At 38.8% G+C, this 19,921-nt stretch overlaps 1 protein-coding gene across 1 annotated transcript; it reads right to left on the minus strand.

The window, feature by feature from the left end:
• Positions 1-2,587: 2,587 nt before the first annotated feature.
• Positions 2,588-18,428, minus strand: gabrr2a (gamma-aminobutyric acid type A receptor subunit rho2a). Its single transcript, XM_083550318.1, has 9 exons — positions 18,062-18,428; positions 14,946-15,052; positions 10,751-10,818; positions 7,873-8,096; positions 5,778-5,860; positions 5,155-5,295; positions 4,722-4,874; positions 3,454-3,662; positions 2,588-3,361 (listed from the first exon to the last, which is right to left on the minus strand). Exons 1-9 carry the CDS (start codon positions 18,154-18,156, stop codon positions 3,056-3,058), a joined length of 1,386 nt encoding a protein of 461 aa, XP_083406444.1. The 5' UTR covers positions 18,157-18,428; the 3' UTR covers positions 2,588-3,055.
• Between the last annotated feature and the right edge of the window lie 1,493 nt (positions 18,429-19,921).

Below are 19,921 nucleotides of genomic sequence, written 5' to 3' on the forward strand. Positions count from 1 at the left end.
TTCGGGTTTTTTTTTGTGAAGAAAGCCTAAAAAAAAGAAAAAATAAAATAAAATAAATGTAAATGTATAAAAAAACTATTTATGGCTGAGACATTGATTTGATTCGAGGTTCCAGCTTGGAAATAAGGCCCACATTTTTTATTTCCAAAAAAAAAAAATCCACCATGGAAATCTATACATGTCGACACATTTAATCCAGTGGTGCACACATCTGTCTGCATGGGCGATATATAAATATATACACGATATTGACAAAGTTTGTGGACACCTGAATATTTTCTGTTATAATAACCTCCTTCTGGATTTTCGACTGTGTTTATTATGTAGGTGAGGTGAAGAATCCTGGGTGTCATTCCACTTCATCCCAAAGGTGTTCAATAGGGTTGAGGAGGTCAAAACTCTACAGCAGACCACTCAAGAGCTTCCACTCCAACCCATATTAAGCATATATTCATGAAGCTGGCTTTGTGTACAGGGGCAGTGTCATTGGGTCCCCAAGGTCAAATAAAGGAAAGAATTTTATGCTACTACATCTAAAAAAAACAAACATCCTATACAATCATTTGCCTCCAACATTGTGGTAACAGTTTGTGGTAGAACCACATATAGCTGGAAATGCCATGTTGTCCCTATACAAATGATCAAATAATACAAATAATATACCAAATAACACGTCTAATAACAAATCCAACTCTTATAGAAACAGGAGTTCACACAGACGCTCCAACAACATTGGATAGGATACAAGAAATAAGCATTCGACAAGATGTAGAGAAGTCATTCAGATAAAACAAACGGGTTGACAAAAGTCTCTGGAATCACATTTATTTTGAGTGGGTGAATTTTACAAGATCAGGCAACCCGTTTCTAGCAAAGACATGTCAATCATCTGGGTCAACAGGTTACTGCAATATCTACATGAAGAATCCTCTTCTTCTTCTTCTCCATTCGGCTGCTCCCATTAGGGGATCATCCATTTTCATACCCCTCTGTCCTCTACATCTTTCAAACCATGTCTTCCCTCACCACATCCATAAACCTCTGTTCTTCATATTTAGAATCAGGCTACACAGGTGGTCCTGAGTTCGTATAAAAGTTTCATGCCTTCCAGACTTGGCTGTGAAATTTCATACTATACAAAACCAAAGCATGGGATATATAGATATATACAGTGTATGGACAAAAGTTTGTGGACACCCAACTATAAGATTTGTGTCCTTTTTATTCACATGTAATCCCTGTTTGATCTTATAAAGAAGATGGAAGTTTTTCCACTAGATTTTGGAGTGTATGCTTGCGGACATTTGTGCCACAAGGGTGTTAGAGTCAGGAACTGAAGTAGGTGAGGTGATGAGGCCTGGGGTGAAGTCAGCGTTCTGCTTAATTCCAAGGTTGTATAATGGGGTTGAGATCAGCGATTTATAGCAGAAGATCTTCCAGTCTAACCCATGGAAAGCATACCTTGATAGAGCTGGCTTTGTGCACAGGGGCCTTGGCATGCTGAAACAGGTTTGTGTCTCCAATTCAAATTCACTGGTATGGTTTTCATTCTTATTTTGCTTTCATTCTCTAAATGCGAAAACAAAACAAAACTGTATTGAGTGGATTATTAAACCAAGAGCATTTTTAAAACACGACTTCCACCTCCTCCCTTCTGGCTTTTGTTATAGAACTCCTAGTAATAAAACAAATCCTTTTAGATATTCATTTAACCCCTTCAGCTGTAAATTTGATAAATTTAACATAAATACCTCTTGGAAAATGTGCTTGCTGCAACCAAATTGCCTTCGGGAAACAAATAAAGTAATATATGTACATGTATTTTACAGTTACCGTAATTTCCGGACTATAAAGCGCACCCATATATAAGCCACTGAATTTCACAAAGATTTTTAACATAAATAAGCGTACCTGTGTATAAGCCGCAGGTGTCTACACTGAAACTAATGAACTTTACACAGGCTTTAACGAAAGACAGTGTCTGTTACACGGTGTAACGGGTAAAATATGTTGCGGCTCCTTTAAGAGCAGAGCGGTATTTTGGGAATAGCCTGCCACCGCATTGCATGTGTGCAAGACAGAGGAATATGTCCTTATTATTTTCTGATGCTCATTTCTAAGTTTCTTTGACTAACTCATAAAGCTGTTGCCAAGAAAAATAAAAAAGCACGAGTTTTGGAAACCTGTCTGTGCTTATATGATTTCTGTTGTAACTGGAGTTAGCGAGCGCTCCCTTCACCCAGACTCAACCGATACAACGGCTTGTATCTAAACAGTAGCCTACCAACGAAGTCATTGTTCACTGTCTTCCTCCTTCCTTTCACAACTATTTCTCTCGGGAGTTTATATTTTGTCATCGTCGTGCGTTTAAAAAAACGCTTTTTCACCCGATGCTGTGCAGCTCAGAACACAGGTGAGGTGCGTTTTTTCGTTTCCGTTCGGAAATTTTATTGGTCTAATATTATGGGGTTCAGTTTATTGGCTTGAAATTTGTGAAACCGGGAAAAACCCAGGAAAAATCCATAAATTAGCCGCTTCGTTGTTTAAGCCGCGGGGTTCAAAACGTGGGAAAAAATTAGCGGTAATATTTATGTAATACATATTGGCCTCATTTAAAGTACCTATTAATGCAGATATAAGCTCATGGGGTAGAGACACACCTGCATTTATCTCCCCCTACTTGGTTGAAGTTGATCTAAAAATCCAGGTGATGGTGTTTTTTCGTTTTGTAAGTTTCAGGCTGAATAAGTAAGAATGTGTGGTCTTGTGTTGTACAATATTGTGTGTGTTAGAAAACAGTGTTAGATTTGTTGTAGAAGTGAGATCAGGTTCAGCTTCATAGCCTATACATTCGGGGGAATGTGATGAAGGGGTGTGTTTGGTTTTGGGGGGGGGGAATGTAGCTGGAACGGATAGAGGAAACAAATCCAGTTAAGTCTACAAAGGTGAAAAATTATAATACAAGATTTTCCCATTTAAATTCCTCAAATGTACATTTTATGCATGAAATCTGTCAAAAGTCTTTCAGCGTTCGTGTCCCAGAAGCTCTCGCACATCAGCAATAAACGGACCAGTATATGAGGTTGAAAAAGATGTAGGATCCGGGAAAGATCATGCGCGAGTACTTGTCGATGACGTGCGTGTTCTGGATTATGCTGAAGTTGCGCAGTCCTTTCTTCTTGGTAGCCGTCGAGGTGTTGCTGACCGACAGGTGCACCACCATGTGCTCACGTTTCTCCACCTCCTGGGGCATCATGGGAGCGTCGGTGTAGCCGGCCAGGCTATTGGCGTCTGCTTCACTGCACGTCCCATCCAGCATCATGGTCCTGGTGTGGGACAAGCCGCATGTGCAGGACAGCGACTGAAAAGCAAACAGGACGCTTTGAGGTCAAGGGTTAAAAAGAAACATACCATATAAATGTACCCCAAACAGAAGAGAAGAAGCGCTAATACCTGCGCTCGGACACGCTCGCGGAGCTTGCGTTCTCTCCTGTCCTGTACAGTGGACAAATAGTTGACTGCGGCGTACTCGAGGACGGAAAGGAAAACAAACACAAAGCTGACCCACAGATAAATGTCCACAGCTTTAATGTAGGACACTCGGGGCATTGAGGCGTTCACGCCGGTGATGATCGTGGACATCGTGAGCACCGTAGTGATACCTGAATTTGGGGGAGAAATAATATGATTTATGAGTGTATTTTAATTATTATATAGTATACTTTAATTATCATATAGTGTACTTTAATTATTATATAGTATACTTTAATTATTATATATTATACTTTAATTATAAATTAGTGTGCTTTAATTATTATATAGTGTACTTTAATAACTACTGTATATAGTGTACTTCAATTACTATATAGTGTATTTTTATTACTATATAGTGTACATTAATGACTGTATAGTGTATTTTAATTATTATAAAGTGTACTTTAATTACTATATAGTGTATATTAATGACTTTATACTGTAGTGTACTTTCATTATTATATAGTGTACTTTAATTACTATATATTAGGGGTGTAACGGTACACGTATTCGTACCAAACCATTTGGGTGCAGGAATACCGAATGCCTCACGAACATATTAAGTGGCGGACCACAAGTATGTTTGGTCTCCACCTCCCACTCTGAGTGCAGTGTCACTGTGGCTACACACTCCATACCGGTAACATGATTTTGTTTTGCGCATGCAGGAAATCGCTGCCACTTCCTGTCATCATCAAAGTTTTTTATGACAGTCTAGCGGTACTTCCCGTGGGCTCACCACCTGCAGGAGGGACCGTAAGGGACGGTGCTGTGAGGATTGGGCAGCAGTCGAATGGCGGGGGACTGCTTAGACTGCTGCCCCCGCGACCCGAATTACGGATAAGCGGGAGAAAATGAATGAATGAATGAATGAGTCCAGCGGTATTGATTCTTTGGGGCCTAACGAATGTAAACTATTTAAGTTAATTTGTGCCAATTTACTCGATTACTCAATGTAATCAATATAACAAAAAAGTGCATTAATTTGATTTATGCGATTTTATTTTTTATTAAAACCAAGCAGGTATATTATGTAAAATAGTTTTAACTGTTGATGTTTACAAATGTTAATAATAGTAAAAATATATAATAAATATAATTCATAGTATTATGGAAGATCATGATAAGTAATAGACATAGTTAAAACTTCAGGTCTTTAAATGATACAAAGCTGTAAACAGTTGTACCCAGGGAGACTCGGGCCGGCACGGCTCTGCGGTCGATCCAGAAGGAAACCCAGGACAGCATGACCATGAGCGTGGCTGGGAAATATGTCTGCAGTAGGAAGAAGAAAATGTGACGCCGCAGCGTGAAGTTGATGTACAGCCGGTTGTACCAGCCTGAGGAAAAAAGACAGGGAGCGAGAGGAAACTCAGACACTTCGGAATGAAGTGATCTTTGATCATGGTGCAAAAGGTTTGCCAGGGGGTTGAGTTTCTTTAAAAATCTATTCTCAGTGAAGAATTGTCAGGAAGCTAAAATAACTCTTTAGAAACGTGGCGAGCTGAAAAGCAACCCCCGAATGCACCTCATAGCAGATGATGAGCTCCATCAAAACTAGGAAATTAAGATTAGGAAAAGATCAGGTGATGATAATCGAACAATCGGGTTGTTCCAGACCTGTGCTGCTGTAGAAAGCCAGACGCGAGGTAGTGTGGAACTTCTGGATGAGGAACTGAGAGAGGGAGATCCTGTCGTCCGTGCTCAGAGACTCGTCCCCGCTCTTCCAGTACAGCATCAGATCCTCATCTGTGTAAGCATCTGTGATGGAGAGATTACAGCAGACATTACAGCTAACCCAACGGTCCAAGGAGTGCCAGAGATCTCGGACAAAAATAAGGGTTTATTCTAAATAAATGATGATTTACGAATTAATAAATAATACCAAACTAACTCAGAGAGAGTGTTTTTTCCCCCTCTTATAGTCTGAAAGCAGGGAAGATAATAAATGAGGCACAGGGTTTACAGCAGTATTTGGGTCAATGTTAGCTCATGGCTGTTGTGTGTTAATGTGTGCTGGCTATTAATATGGCCGAAAAATAGTCACGTGATTTTCCAAAAAGATCTCGGTTTAATATAAAGGTGAGCCAAAGATCGTATCGACGTTAATAAATTGTAATTTCAACAATAATTTTTGGTTAGAGTGTGTGTGTGTGTGTGTGTGTGTGTGTGTGTGTGTGTGTGTGTGTGTGTGTGTGTGTATGTGTGTGTGTGTGTGTGTGTGTTTGTGTGTTTCGACTCACAGCTCTCGAGTTCTAGAGAACAGGTTTGCGAGTCCAGCGGAAATCGGCTGAAGTCCATGTTGCAGGCGGCTGTAACCGTTACTCTGCAACACACACACACACACACACACACACACACACACACACACACACACACACACACACAATTAAACCCCACACACATCCTGTACAATGTGATAAATGTACAACCCAATCACATAATCTTTCATTGTTCAGACTTCGTCAAAAAAGGATTCGTGTCCTTGTCATTTTTGAAATTCTATTAAATTCTCATTAAATTCTGTGTACTTTGTATTATTGTAGCAGCCCAATGGAGACAACTCCATATGGTGTATCCAGCAAAGCCAGACCTTGTGGACTTTGTGGTGTAAGCCAGTTGTGCGCTAGTTTTTCATGTGCAAAGACCGGCTGCATATTCCATTCTTTTTTTTCTCCTCTGCACATCCTTTAATCCACAGCCATGTACTTTTACTTTCAAATCCTTTGCCCTGTCTTAGCTAGCATGCAAAACCTAAGCTCGCTGGTAGATCATGAAGGATAAGATCTTTATCTGTGTAGGCATCTGCGACAGGGAAATCACAGCTAAACAAACGCTCCAAGGAACGTCAGGAATGATCTGGGACGAAAATGAATTTGGCACTTGTGATGCTAGCGAGAGAATCCTAGCAACCTAGATGAAAGCTAGCTAGTTTTTCATTTGACTGGATCGACTTGTTGGCTGTGTTTTTCTTATTTCTGTTTAACCTATTAATCCCCTGATCTCCACATTTTCGTTCATATCTTCTCATTTGCTAACATACATTAGCTAGATTTATTTATTATATCATTAATTATTAAATGTTGTTTTTTGTGTTTGTGTGTTTTCCTTGCCACATCTGTAGATCTGCTAAGATGGCGATAATGTTAGCAAATGTTAGCATACAGATTATTAGGCCACATTATACTGTCCTTTTCAAATATGTGTTCAATCCAATTACGTCGTTTTACTTCAGGTTCTGCTACAATATGCTGACCCGCCATCTTTTCACTAGCGAGGGGGAAAAATCGAAGTCTTTAGGACACAAAGTTTACGATAGAAAAGCTGTACTTCCATACAAAAAAGTGAAAGGCAAAGCAAGATACCTTTAAGCAAAAAACTTTATTTGGCCTTTATGTGACTTTCACTTCTCTTCAAAAGCAAACAAAAAAAAAGTTCTAAATCCTGTTTTATTTGTTTTATTTTTTGAAGCCCATAGAAGCACATTTCTCTATTCTTTTTTATACTGACTTTGAAACGTATCACATATTAAACGTATCTCATCCAACCCCCATCGCTCTAACTGACATATTGGGATGAAAAGGTCAAAATTATTGTTCCAAAAAAAGCGATGCGTTATTCATCAAGCTTTGGGCCGGCCGTGTTTATTTTCTTGTCTGTTCTGAAGGAGGTGTCGTTAGTGTGTCGGTACTGTCCACTTTGTATCATCCGACCTACATCAATAAAATAAGACAGGCCCTGTCTGTACTCACAGATTCCCTGCAGAAACTGGCCGGATATTTGACTTTGAAATTAGTGCCGACCCTAATGCACGCAAGGAGCTCGGCCCAGTTTCCTCCCTCATGACGGTAGGGACAGAACAAAAAAAACAAGAAAAAAAAAAAACCACAGCACCGCAAGCGAGTTCCCTTCATTTGAATGCATGCAGCATGTGCAGGTAATATCACCGCACTGCCATAGGCCATGGCTCGCCTTTTCACAGGCCAAAAATATTCCTCACGCAAGGGGCTTTAGATGCATAATAATATGTGTAATGGGGAGGAAACGAACCAAATGGTATTTTTACCAATATAAAATAATCGTTAATAAACTGTGGGAAATGTGGATCGCATAAAAAAATTTAAGTGAAAAGCAAAGCTACGGGTATGGGATTTTCACAATCTGTTACTCGGTTACAAACACTCTATGGACAAAAGTTGACAAGTGACCATACGATTGGTATGTGCTTTTTGAACATTTTATTCCACATTTAGTCCCATTAGATCGATAACTAAAAAAAATTCCTTGCTACCTGAACAGTCGAAGTAAAAACCAAGACACCAATCTTTTTTCTCACACCTCAGGCTGTAGAGAACGTGGCCATCTGGGAAAACCCTCAGCATGATGTTCTCAGTGGTAGTGTCATGGATGAAGGATCTCTTCGAGTGCACGAAAAACACATCAGGCACCCAGATCTTTTTCACCAGGCGTCCATCGAAGGTCATGCTTTTGTTGGTGGTGCTGGTGAAGGACAGACGCTCGTCCTTCCAGTAGTGCCTGAGGTATAGGGTCATGGTGAAGTCCTGCGCAATAAGAATCAATTCGTTTCACAGTTACAGTTTACATTATGGACCTAAAATCTGTCTGTTGAATCCAAATGCTAATAGTCATTAGTAAGTAAGAGTACTTAGCAGTAAGTAAATTCTCTTTTGATTGACTTCTGGTGTAAAAAAAATTCAGATTGTTTAAAGAACAGGTTTAAAAACATTATGGAGTTATTATTGCATCTAGTGGTTAAAATGGGAACTGCAACAACTTCATTTACCATTGTTAATACTAAAAGGTATAGCTCCACTTTAATATTTCCTTAGTGTAATAAATATTACATATTTAGCTTTTAGCTTGTTTAAAGTTTAATAACGCATTCAAATGTAAAAAAAAAGTAAAAAAAATCACGAATGAAACCACCACGTCCAGTTTTCTTACCCTAATCCTCTTTTATAATGCCATGTACATTTATCTTATAAATTCTATTTTATTTTATTCTACTGCAATAAAATAGCATTTATTTTAATGCAGTAGAATAAAATATATTTACCTCTATTTTATTTTTTCTCTAAAATTTCAGTCATTTTTATCCTTTATTTTTTAAGAACAGTTGTGATAAGCATTTCAGTTCATGCCGTATTGTGCACGGGTATGGTTATGTATTTTATGTTTTACGAAATTCAAGCGAAAAGCTTTCGATCCGATCAACGAGAGGAAACCATTGATTTTCTGTAACATTTACATTTACTGTATGCCATTTTGGTAGACCCCCTTATCTAAAGTGTCTTATAGTTATATTGTTTATACAATTGAGCAGTTGGGGGTTAAGGGCCTTACTCAAGGGCCCAGAAGGGAAGATTTGAACTCACAACCTTGAGTTTTCTGAACCAGAATTCCAACATCTTATCCACTGAGGCTACGTCTATACAAATCCGGATAAATTTGAAAACAGCATTTTCCTGTAAAAATGCTCCGTGTTCACACTTTTGAGCAAGTTTCTCAAAACTTGCTTATCCACACTAAAACATCGAAAAAACTCCCACATCCCTGTACTGCACATCACAGCAAATTGTAAGACCTGCCATTTATTTACTTTCTGACTCTTTGAAACGTTGCGCCAATCGGAAATCACACTGCAACCTGAAAACGATATATATCCAAATGTATCCACTTTGGAGAGCGTTTTCATAAAGCTACGTTTTTGTTGACTGAAAACCCCACCTCAGTGTGGATGGAAGACCAAAACGGAGAGAAAATTATGCGTTTCCAAACAAAAACATATTAGTATGGACATGGACTGACCTACCACGATGCCTCATCAATTTATCTACAGAAGCTTGGACGTCGGTTTCGGCTGTATTTCAAACCACAGGCTTTAGAACGATTTGAACAATCAAATCAGGTCTCTTACATCCAGTCCTCATTATTCTAATCAAGTCTGACCAACCTTGTTTTCATCAACTCCATCATACCAAGCGTTTTTTCCTATTAGCAAGAGAGTCTATAAGACCAGGCCCTGTTTTAGTCCACAATAAAATAGATGCAGAGCGTGCATACACGCCTGATACTATTAAGCCAACAACAAAAAAATTGTGAAAATAGCCCACTAATTAAATATGGTGTTTCCTGGCAGATGGTCCCACTCCTAATGAGCCAAACGGCACTTTAATTTGGACATATTTCACAACAAAGGATTACCGGGTGCCAATATTTATGAATTCCTTCGCTTTTCACAAAAATAAACAAATTGATCAATTTGTTTGGCTTTCCTGCAATGGTTCTGTGCCAGAGCAAATCACACCAGTGAAATAAAAATGGAAATACAAGTCACAAACTTTTACTAAATGAATAATATAATGGCACATTACACAACACTGAATACAATTTTGGCCTCCGCACAATCTAATAAGATACCAATGATGTCTGGCGAAGATTTTAGATGATATTATGGTCGTTTATGTAGAGTTATGTGTGTATATGGCGCTATAAGAGACTATATAAGAAAATAAAAATGCAAAGGTTTTTGAAATTGTTTATGAAGACTGAATATTTTTTATAAATGGCTAAAGACAAGAGCAAGAGTTTAAAGCCGGCAATCTGAGACCTGATCTAAGGCAGTTCTATTTAAGACAACTTGAAATATGTGAGAGACATGCGATCGGTTTTAACAACCTGAAGAAAATCAACATACACAACCCATGATGTACGCATTAACAAAAGAATCATTTGAAGTTTGTTGATATGAACATATAAACTGATATTTTAATAAAATCATCAACATGGTAATGTCCTTTACATACCTTACACCAGGTGTCCCCAAACTTTTTTCTGTGAGGGCCACATAATTTTTCCTCTCTTAAATGGGGTCAGTGTGTAACAGAGATTTATATGGGCTGGAGTGACTGCCAGTGTCATGGTGGAGACTTTATGCATGTAAATGCATTTAAATTATAATTTTAAATGCATTTACTATGATGCCTTCTAATGCTAGAATTGTTTATTATTTTGTTATGCAGTGTTCTTGTAATGACAGCGGACCGGAAGCTGGAATTTTGCCGACAGTTCCAGCAATCAACTATTGGTGCCTCAACCTTAAAAGCCAAGAGAGCCATTTGGGGATCCCTGCCCTACATTGACAAAGTTAACAGTGTGAATTTGAACAATTTTCTAAACAAAAGGTTTGACTTACCATGTCTACTTCTGAAATGCTGTCCAAGCTTTCGACCTGAACGTCGACGCCCACAGGAATAGCAGGACCTGCATTGAGGACATCAAATATTCGCACAATATATGCTCATTAATTTGCAAACCGCGTTCATTGACAGATGACTGTTTTTTGCATCAAATCCCATTTCGAAAAAGATCAGAATTGTATTTGTAGTTATTGGGATGTCAGATGGTTCATGAACTGTATGAGGACAAGAGATTTCATAGAATGCTGGAGAATTCTCAAATCTGATTGGCTTTAAAAGGCTGGTGAGGTGAGGAAACAAAGTTCTACACAATCTTTAATAGTAAAATGTAACTCTAAATGGACAAAAAACACCACAACAGTACTAATACTGTAAGGTAGATTATTTCCCGATAACATTACGCCCCCATCCCACAGTTTCATTCAAAGTGCCGATTGGAGCACCAAATTATTCTGTGTCCTCCAAAGCCCAAGCATTTTTTTTTTTCTTTTTCTTTTGCATCTCTTCCATCAGATCTTTGACATCAGAGGGATTTCGAGCAGGCCATGTTCACTCAGCTGGAAATGCAGCTTTGATATCTTTCACTAATATCCACTCCTTTCGGTAGGATTAGGATAAGAGCAGTAGTTGTTACCGAATAAGATCAGACTAGTGGTATGGGTTAACATCACACACAAGTCTTCTTGACTTTTCAAGATGATAGAGGAATGCACTGTGGATGTATCCAAGGGTGCTTACAAGATGATAGGAGCATTGTATTGCATGACCCTCAAGGTTGGAACAGTGGAATGTTATGGTGACACGTAGATCATTCACAGAGCTGAACGTTTCTATATGCGGCTGGATTTAGAAGCCTACAACAGGGACTTTTTTCTGAGAGTGTGATTGACTTCAGGGCAGTTATTTTTTATTTTTTATTATATTTAATTGCTCGGTATAGCAGCCCTATTCCTTGTAATGCTGCCTGCAAGCCGTGTCTAAAATATTGTCTTGTGAGATTAGCGCACTCGAATGCTGGTATTTTGTTTCAGTAGAAACTTACTTTCTGAATGTCTAAGGGGGAAAAATAAATGGTGAAAAAAACAGCATTTGATTCAATTAGCCCAGTTCACATGAAAGAAAAACATGATTTTTCAGTTTCTTTCAGCAGAGCAAAATGATCTTGTAGCTCAGGATTCAACAATCCATGTGCTTTTTGAGCATCCCATTCCATACTTAGTCCCCATTCAAATGTTATAGTAACCTCCACTCTTCTGGGAAGATGTTCCACTAGATTTTCGAATGGCCTTCGAAAGATGGCCTTCGGAGATTTGTGTGAGATTCATTTAGCCACAAGGAAGTTAGTAAAGTCAGGTACTGATGTAGGGTGAAGAGACCTGGGGTACAGTCAGCATTCACATTCATGCCAAAGGTGTTTAGTAGAATTAAAGCTCTATAGCAGGAGATCTTCCACTCCGAACCATGTAAAGCATATCTTCATGGAGCTGGCTTTGTCACACTGGAACAGATTTGGGGCTCCAAGTTCAAGTGAATAGAAAACTTCATGCTACCACATCTAAAGACATCCTACACAGTTGGGTGCCTTCATCTTTGTGGCACAATTTTGTTGAAGAACCACAAAAGTCAGGCGTGCCAATACTTTTGTCCAAAATGCGAACGTCGTGTATTTGCTGTGCCACACATGACAATTTAACTTATTTCAAGCACTACTCTTTAAGCATATGGGAATTATATTCTAAACATGTACCTTGTGATTTTTATCATCATCATCGATTCTAAGGTCAACATTTATATATAAATATATGAGTAATGAAAAGCAGCAAGAGCAAGGGGGTATTCTGAAAGCAACACAGTTTTAAATGTTTTTCCCAGAAAATAGTTACATAGATACGCGTTGGAATCAAAAAGTTTCGTAACATGTCAACAGGTGGCAGCACGAGGCTGCACGCACAGTCACATGAAGCACCGAGCTTCATAAGTCAGTGTGCCAAAACACATCGTCCTGTGTACATCATGAGCTGTACAACTGTTGCTATTCTGACCATGTGCATACTCTGTCACTGAGCTCTCCTTACACGTGAGTTTCTTTTCAGAAACAACACAATCTCACTTCCGCTTCCACCCTATTTGCCAGATTTTCCGGATTTTGCACTTTTCCTGAAGATGACGATCCGGCTCAAAGGTCGCCGTTTTGACACAATTGCGGAGATCCGGCGCAAAAGGATTTGAAAAGAAGACATTCTAGAAGTGTCAGGAATGCCAGGAGTCAGGTATCACTTGGCAATGGGATTTATTTTAAAGTGATAGTGTGTAAACGTAGATAAATAAAGTACTTCCTTGTAAACAGAGCCAGTCTCAAAACCTTTTGAAACCACCGTCTATTGTTTGCTCATCATGGAGTTGGTGTATGCTGATTCATCAAGTTCTGTAGAAAGGCACTTTATTTGCATTAATATCCATGTTTACATGTCATGTGCCACATAGAAATATCAGACGAATAAGGCTAAGCACGAGGGAATGAAATCAATGCACCTAATGAACTAATCAACTTCCTGTTACATGTTTGTGTCTGAAAGTGCCCTCGGCTGGATTCGTCCCATATCCCTAAACTTTGGCCAAACATGTAGGCGTCACGTGGCATATTCGACCGGAAGGCCATGTGCTAACTGCTTACGCTGCGTGCGCTTTAAACGGTTAGCATGAAGACGGAGTTCATTCGAGATGCCACAGTTGAGCATTACGTCCAGATGGACAGACTCATCAGGGAGCTGCTAATTTGATTTTTAGCATTAAAAAAAAACCCTCAGGGGACAAGTGTACACTTCAGCTGTCGTTTTGAACAGCTGGATGTCAGTACTGACGTCTCTGTGTGGAAAAATGTTCCGAATGTACAAATACAGATATGTAATCTGATAAAAAAAAGGGAAAGTACTGCATAATCTGTCCCACCATGTCCACTAATCCCACATGCATGTAATCCAGGACAGTATGAAATCTATACAGCTATGGTGGGATGTCTCCATATACACAAAATGATCAAGACACTTTTCTGTCAGAGGATAGTCTTTGACCATAACGTACCATTTGGTAGCAGGGTCTAGATTATTCCTGCGCTCTCGCCCTTACTTTCTTTACCTCAGCTATGCCAACGTGACAAAAAAATTGTCAGAGGAAAAACTACTGACATTTACTACGGGATAGCAAGCGGTTATATGCGCAAGTAGCGCATTGCTGAGCCAAAGAAACATCAATAAGACGGCTGTGCTAGTGTCAGAGTAAAAAACTGGATTATAAAAGTATCTAATTCTGTCAGAATCGCTAGAACTTTTTTTTTTGGAACAACACACACACACACCACTTTGATCCGGCAGGTGATGCAAGAAAGCATCCTGTAGCTGAAAAAAATCCATTGTACTTCTCAGAAATATCACATCAGTTCCTTTAAGCAATAAAGCCTTATGTTTGAGACAAAATATGCAATTCATCTCAAAACCTTAATAAATCCGTGACTTGTAAAAAGTGTCCTAACGTCTTGGATAGTCTTTTTGCCAGGACACAGTGAAGATGGACGACGAATTGGCTGCAGAGTAGAGATGAGAAATCTGAATCCGTTAAGGGATTCGAATCTTTCTGAATCACTCATTGAAAGCATCCGAGTCTCACGTATCCCTTGAGTCACGTGAGTCAGTCAGGATTCTGCACGCTTTTGCCATGGAATTCCACTAGACGGCACTCACAGAATCCTTGGAATTTGCCGAATTCGTGGACTCATAAATCGCACTTACAAGTCCCTAGGATCCGGCCAATTCCATTTGAGCTTTAAGTTTGAATGAGCCGCTGAATCCCATGGTCCATGTGGATCAGCCATGACATGTATAGGACCTGAGTTTCTTTATGAAAAAAAATACAGCAGGAAGTAAACCAAAGAGCTGTCTTGATTCATGATGTACAGTAGTCATGACACTGTTAAGGGGGAAACTTCCTTCTTGAAAAAAATTTTTAAATAAATACTGGATGTTCTTTAGCTCAGACAAGAGTAGTGACAAGAGAATGAGAGATGTTTCTCCTGCAGTTGCTCAAGGAGTTTTCATCAGTTTCTCTGTTTATGAGAATTATTTCTGAACCAGAGTTGGAATTTGAGAGATTCGCTCATACTGTACAAATGTAGTGAATGATATTTACTGGGTTTACCTCCAAAAGCAGGTCTCATGGTGAAGTCATGATCGTCCACCCTGAGTAGCTGCTCTGTTTTCACCTTCCTGGATTTGGTCACATCTGGGGGCTTCTTTGCCAGAGGGCTGGAAGACAGTGATAACCAAAATTCCACCTTAAACTCTTACCCAAAATTCTGTGATTATATTGCAAATTCAATATTATATTCAGTAAAATAATTTTATAATTTATGATTTTATTACTTATTTTTTTTGTTTTTTTTTATTTCATGTAAAAAAAAAAAAAACATTTCACTGCTTAATCCGTATTTCTCTCTCTGCTACTTGCATTCTTTCTTTTTCTTTCTCTCTCCCTCTTTGTTGAGTTAAACATGCTCCTGAGGTACCAGTGACCAGTGTTCCTGTCTTGCCTGATTTATCTTAACGCCCTACACCTGGGTGGAGAATTCTTCAATTTGAGACAATCTGTGAAGCTTAGGATGGTTCCCCATATGAACAGCCTAAAGATCCATGAAGTTACTGAGCAAATCAAGGATGGATTTGGACTGTAATTAATATCAACAGTCCAGTAGGACCACAGGAGGCATGTACAGTTCTGCATTTCAGCACCCATCACTGAACAGCACCTCAACTGGACATTCGGTGTTTAGGATAAGGACGGGTTTCCTTTTCGAGTCTGGTTCCTTTTAAGGTTTCTTCCTCATGCCAGCTCAGGACATTTTTCTTTGCCACAGTCGCCACTGACTCGCTCATTAGGGATAAATTTACAATAATAAGGAATAAATTATAGGTGTTTACCTTATACAGTTTTTTATAACTGCTTTATCTCTGTAAAGCTGTTTTGAGACAATGTCCATTGCTAAAAGTGATTTACAATTAAATTGAAATGATGTCTTACTGAATAGGATTATGTACATGAAAAAGCAAATCTGAATTGTTTTACAGCACGACATTGCTCTCAAAATATTTAAAAAGTATACAATTGTTGGCGCATGGATTCTATTGTACGTAATAAGCTTTTCTTCTCAGCCCCTGTGCTGATGTCCTCCATGCAGGAGATTATTTGCTGTGATAGTGGCTTTAGTTGGATGTTGTGTCATCTCAGTGGTAAGTACCAGATGGATGAAACGTGCGCCAGACACGTGGCTGGTGTGTGAGGAGCGGCGGGCACAGCATGTGCACAGTGTGTACAGTGCCATGGTTATATGTGTGTGTGTGTGTGTGTGTGTGTGTGTGTGTGTGTGTGTGTGTGTGTGTGTGTGTGTGTGTGCGAACCAGATGTCTGGGTCATGCTAATTGTGCCCTGGACTTTATCCTTTTATTAAGGGTAAAGCTGAGTCATATTGGAATTCTGGGGTTAGAAAAGAACGGCTTCTATATTCTCAGTAATAAAAAAAATACTAAAGAAAAACTGTAAAAAATATTATAGTCATCAAAGCAAACACCTTCATAATAATCCACAATTTGTCTACACAAAAGACTTCTTTTATGTCCTCACTGTCATCATCATCATCATCATCATCATCATCATCATCATCATCATCATCATCCTCAAATTAAACCAAGTCTCATACAGAGATGATTTTCACAAGGACCCTAGATGATAATCAGCTTTCTTAACAAATGTATAAACTTCCCATCATTCCTAATTTGTTTCCAAAATGCAAACTGATGACCACAATGATCCCAATTATCGAAATCACCACTTCTACCACACATTCACAATCACTGCTCTGGTCAAAATGTTCAACACTGCATTTCATTCATCATCACTATCATCATCATCATCATCATTAGTTCAATTATTACCATCATCATTTTCTTCATCAGCACCATCATCATTATTGTCATTATTACCATCATTGTTGTCATCATCATCTTAATAACTGCCATCATCATCATCATCATTATCATCATCACCATTACCCTCATCATCATCGTCATAATCACCATCCTTGTCGTCATCATCATCTTAATAACTGCCATCATCATTATCATCATCACCATCATTACCCTCATCATCATCATCATTACCCTCATCATCATCATCACCACCATCATTGTCATCATCTTAATAACTGCCATCATCAACATCATCATCATTACCTTCATCATCATCATCATCATCATCACCATCATTACCCTCATCATCTTCATCACCATCATTACCCTCATCATCATCATCATTACCCTCATCATCATCATCATCATCATCATCACCATCATTGTCATCATCTTAATAACTGCTATCATCAACATCATCATCATTACCTTCATCATCATCATCATCATCACCATCATTGTTGTCATTATCATCTTAGTAACTGCCATCATTATCATCATCACCATTACCCTTATCATCATCGTCATCATCACCATCATTGTTGTCATCATCATCTTAATAACTGCCATCATCATCATCATCATCACCATCATTACCCTCATCATCATTACCTTCATCATCATCATCATCATCATCATCATCACCATCATTGTCGTCATCATCTTAGTAACTGCCATCATCAACATCACCATCATCACCCTCATCATCATCGTCATCATCACCATCATTGTCATTATCATGATCTTAATAACTGCCATCATCATCATCATCATCATCATCACCATTATCATCATCATTATCATCATCATCTTAATAACTGATATTATCACCTTTATCATCATCATCATCATCATCATCATCACCATCATTACCTTCATCATCATCATCATCATCATCATCATCATCATCATCATCATCACTATCATCACTATCATCAATCTCATTATTTTAATAACTACTATCATCATCATCATCATCATCATCATCATCATCATCACTATTATTATTTTCTTCATCACTCGAATCATCATGATCATCTTTATCATTATAATGACCCTCATCATCATCATCATCATCATCACTGCCTCCATAATCATTACCATCATCCTCAATGCAGTGAACACCAACAAACAAACCTGTCATTGAACTCGTGTTATAATCAGTGGAAGGATTTGGGTCTGAACTGAAGATGCACACATTTCAGCACTAAACTCAGACCTAAGCGCGAGCTTCACTTAGACTTGTTTAAATCCAGTCCTGGTTTATAGTTGGAGATGAAGAGCAGAACTCACACTCCGCGTTTCTCACGCGCTGCGCTGTGACTCCTGCACTCCTCCACCGGTACCAGACACAGAGCTACAATCAGCAAGAGCTCCAGAGCAGGCATCCTGCGCTTCAGCCTCCTGCGCTTCAACGCTGCCTTCGGATCATCGCCATGAACTCGGACCAGGGATCGGAGGCATCGCTCCGGTCAGAGCGCGCGACAGGCTGCACCGCGCATCGCTATGGCAACCGTTTAAATCTCACCGCTATAAGTACTCCTCCTGCTCACGCGCCCTATTGGTCATAAAACAGGTTGCCAGAATAAACTGTATGGTTTACACTTCGGGTTGCCAGATCGTTTGCACTGGTATAAAAAAAAAAAATGCTCAAAAAAAAAAAGAAAAAGAAAAAAAACTGCAGAATGACATCATGGTCAAAATTGCATAGTAGTTTAATAGTCATAATAATTTGCATATTAGAAGTTACATAAAGGAACAATTATTCCTGATGAAGGAAACTAGTGGTCTTTGGGAACAGTGGTGCGTAATTGGTCCCTGGGAACACTGCTTAGTGATTGGTCATTGAGCACAACGGTGATTAGTGATTGGTCCTTGGGAATAACCGTGCAAAAATGGTGAATGGTTAATTGAGGACAGTGCAGCTTAGTGATTGGTTAATTGAGAAGTATGGTATACATGCAGTGATTGACATCCATTTTCTCTTGACTTCTACTATATGAAACCCTTAATCACAATGAGCTTATGTATAGTAATGCATGATTATACAGATTCAGCTATAGCACACATTACCTGACTTGTGCAAAATTCCAACAAGCAAAGGTGCTTAGTGATTGGTTAATAGGGAAAATGTCTCATCAGTGTTGTTTAATAAGGAATAATAAAGATCAGTGATTTGTACATTGGGAAAATGTTCAGTCGGTAGTTGGATAATTAGGAATTATGGCAATTAGTGACTGTTTATTTGGGAATAATAAAGATCAGTGTATCATTTTTTGGAACAATGTTGATCAAAAATTCATAACTAAGAACAATATCCATCAGTACCTGATCATTAGGGACAGACTTTAGACTCTGAGACTGTCTAGTGGTAAGTCGGGTAAATCTTCTACATGAAGTTGAAATATACATCCGTTCCATTTTATTAGGCAAAAAGCTCTATTTCCTGGCAGTGTTCTGCAGAGGTAAACACCCCCTGCTGTATGTCCCACAGTTCTCCATTCTCACATTTTGAGCTATTTCTGATTGTGAATCAGATTACCTTTACTTAGCTTTGTGAGATAACTCTGACGGAAATTGGATTCTTTCATGTCTGGCACAGCTTCTTTAAAAAGAAATCACACCGGTGTGTCTGAGCTAAGAACAAACAGGTCCTCTTTAAACCGTCTTCGCTCGGTGTCCTCTGTGTCCCCTTCATCAATGCGAGCCACACAGGTGACTTTGGAGAGATTTAGATGAATGATGTGTTGCATTTCTGCTCCATGTTTGCAAAAAATCACAAACTAATGCTGCTCTGATGATGGAAAGGCTAAGTGTTTGTGTTTTATACGTAGGGTCTGTGTTATTTTGTGTTTAGTAGGTCGTGTGAAATGAAAGCCCTGAAAAGCAAGCACTAAATAAACAATCACATGAAATCATTTAGGAGGAGATCATCACAATCTGGCAACCCTATGTACATAAACCTATACAGATGTATTAAGGTTTCACAAAGGACTTATTTTAAATAATAAGTATGGTAAAAATAATAAGTATAGTAAAAAATCATTACTCCAGACAGTGATGTTAAAAAAAGATTGTATATGAATACATATATTGGGAAAAATGGTGAATGGTTAATTGAGGACAATGCTGCGTAGTGATTGGTTAATTGGG

This window comes from Silurus aristotelis (genome assembly GCF_946808225.1).
Source record: "Silurus aristotelis genome assembly, chromosome: 9".
Taxonomy (NCBI): Eukaryota; Metazoa; Chordata; class Actinopteri; order Siluriformes; family Siluridae; genus Silurus; species Silurus aristotelis.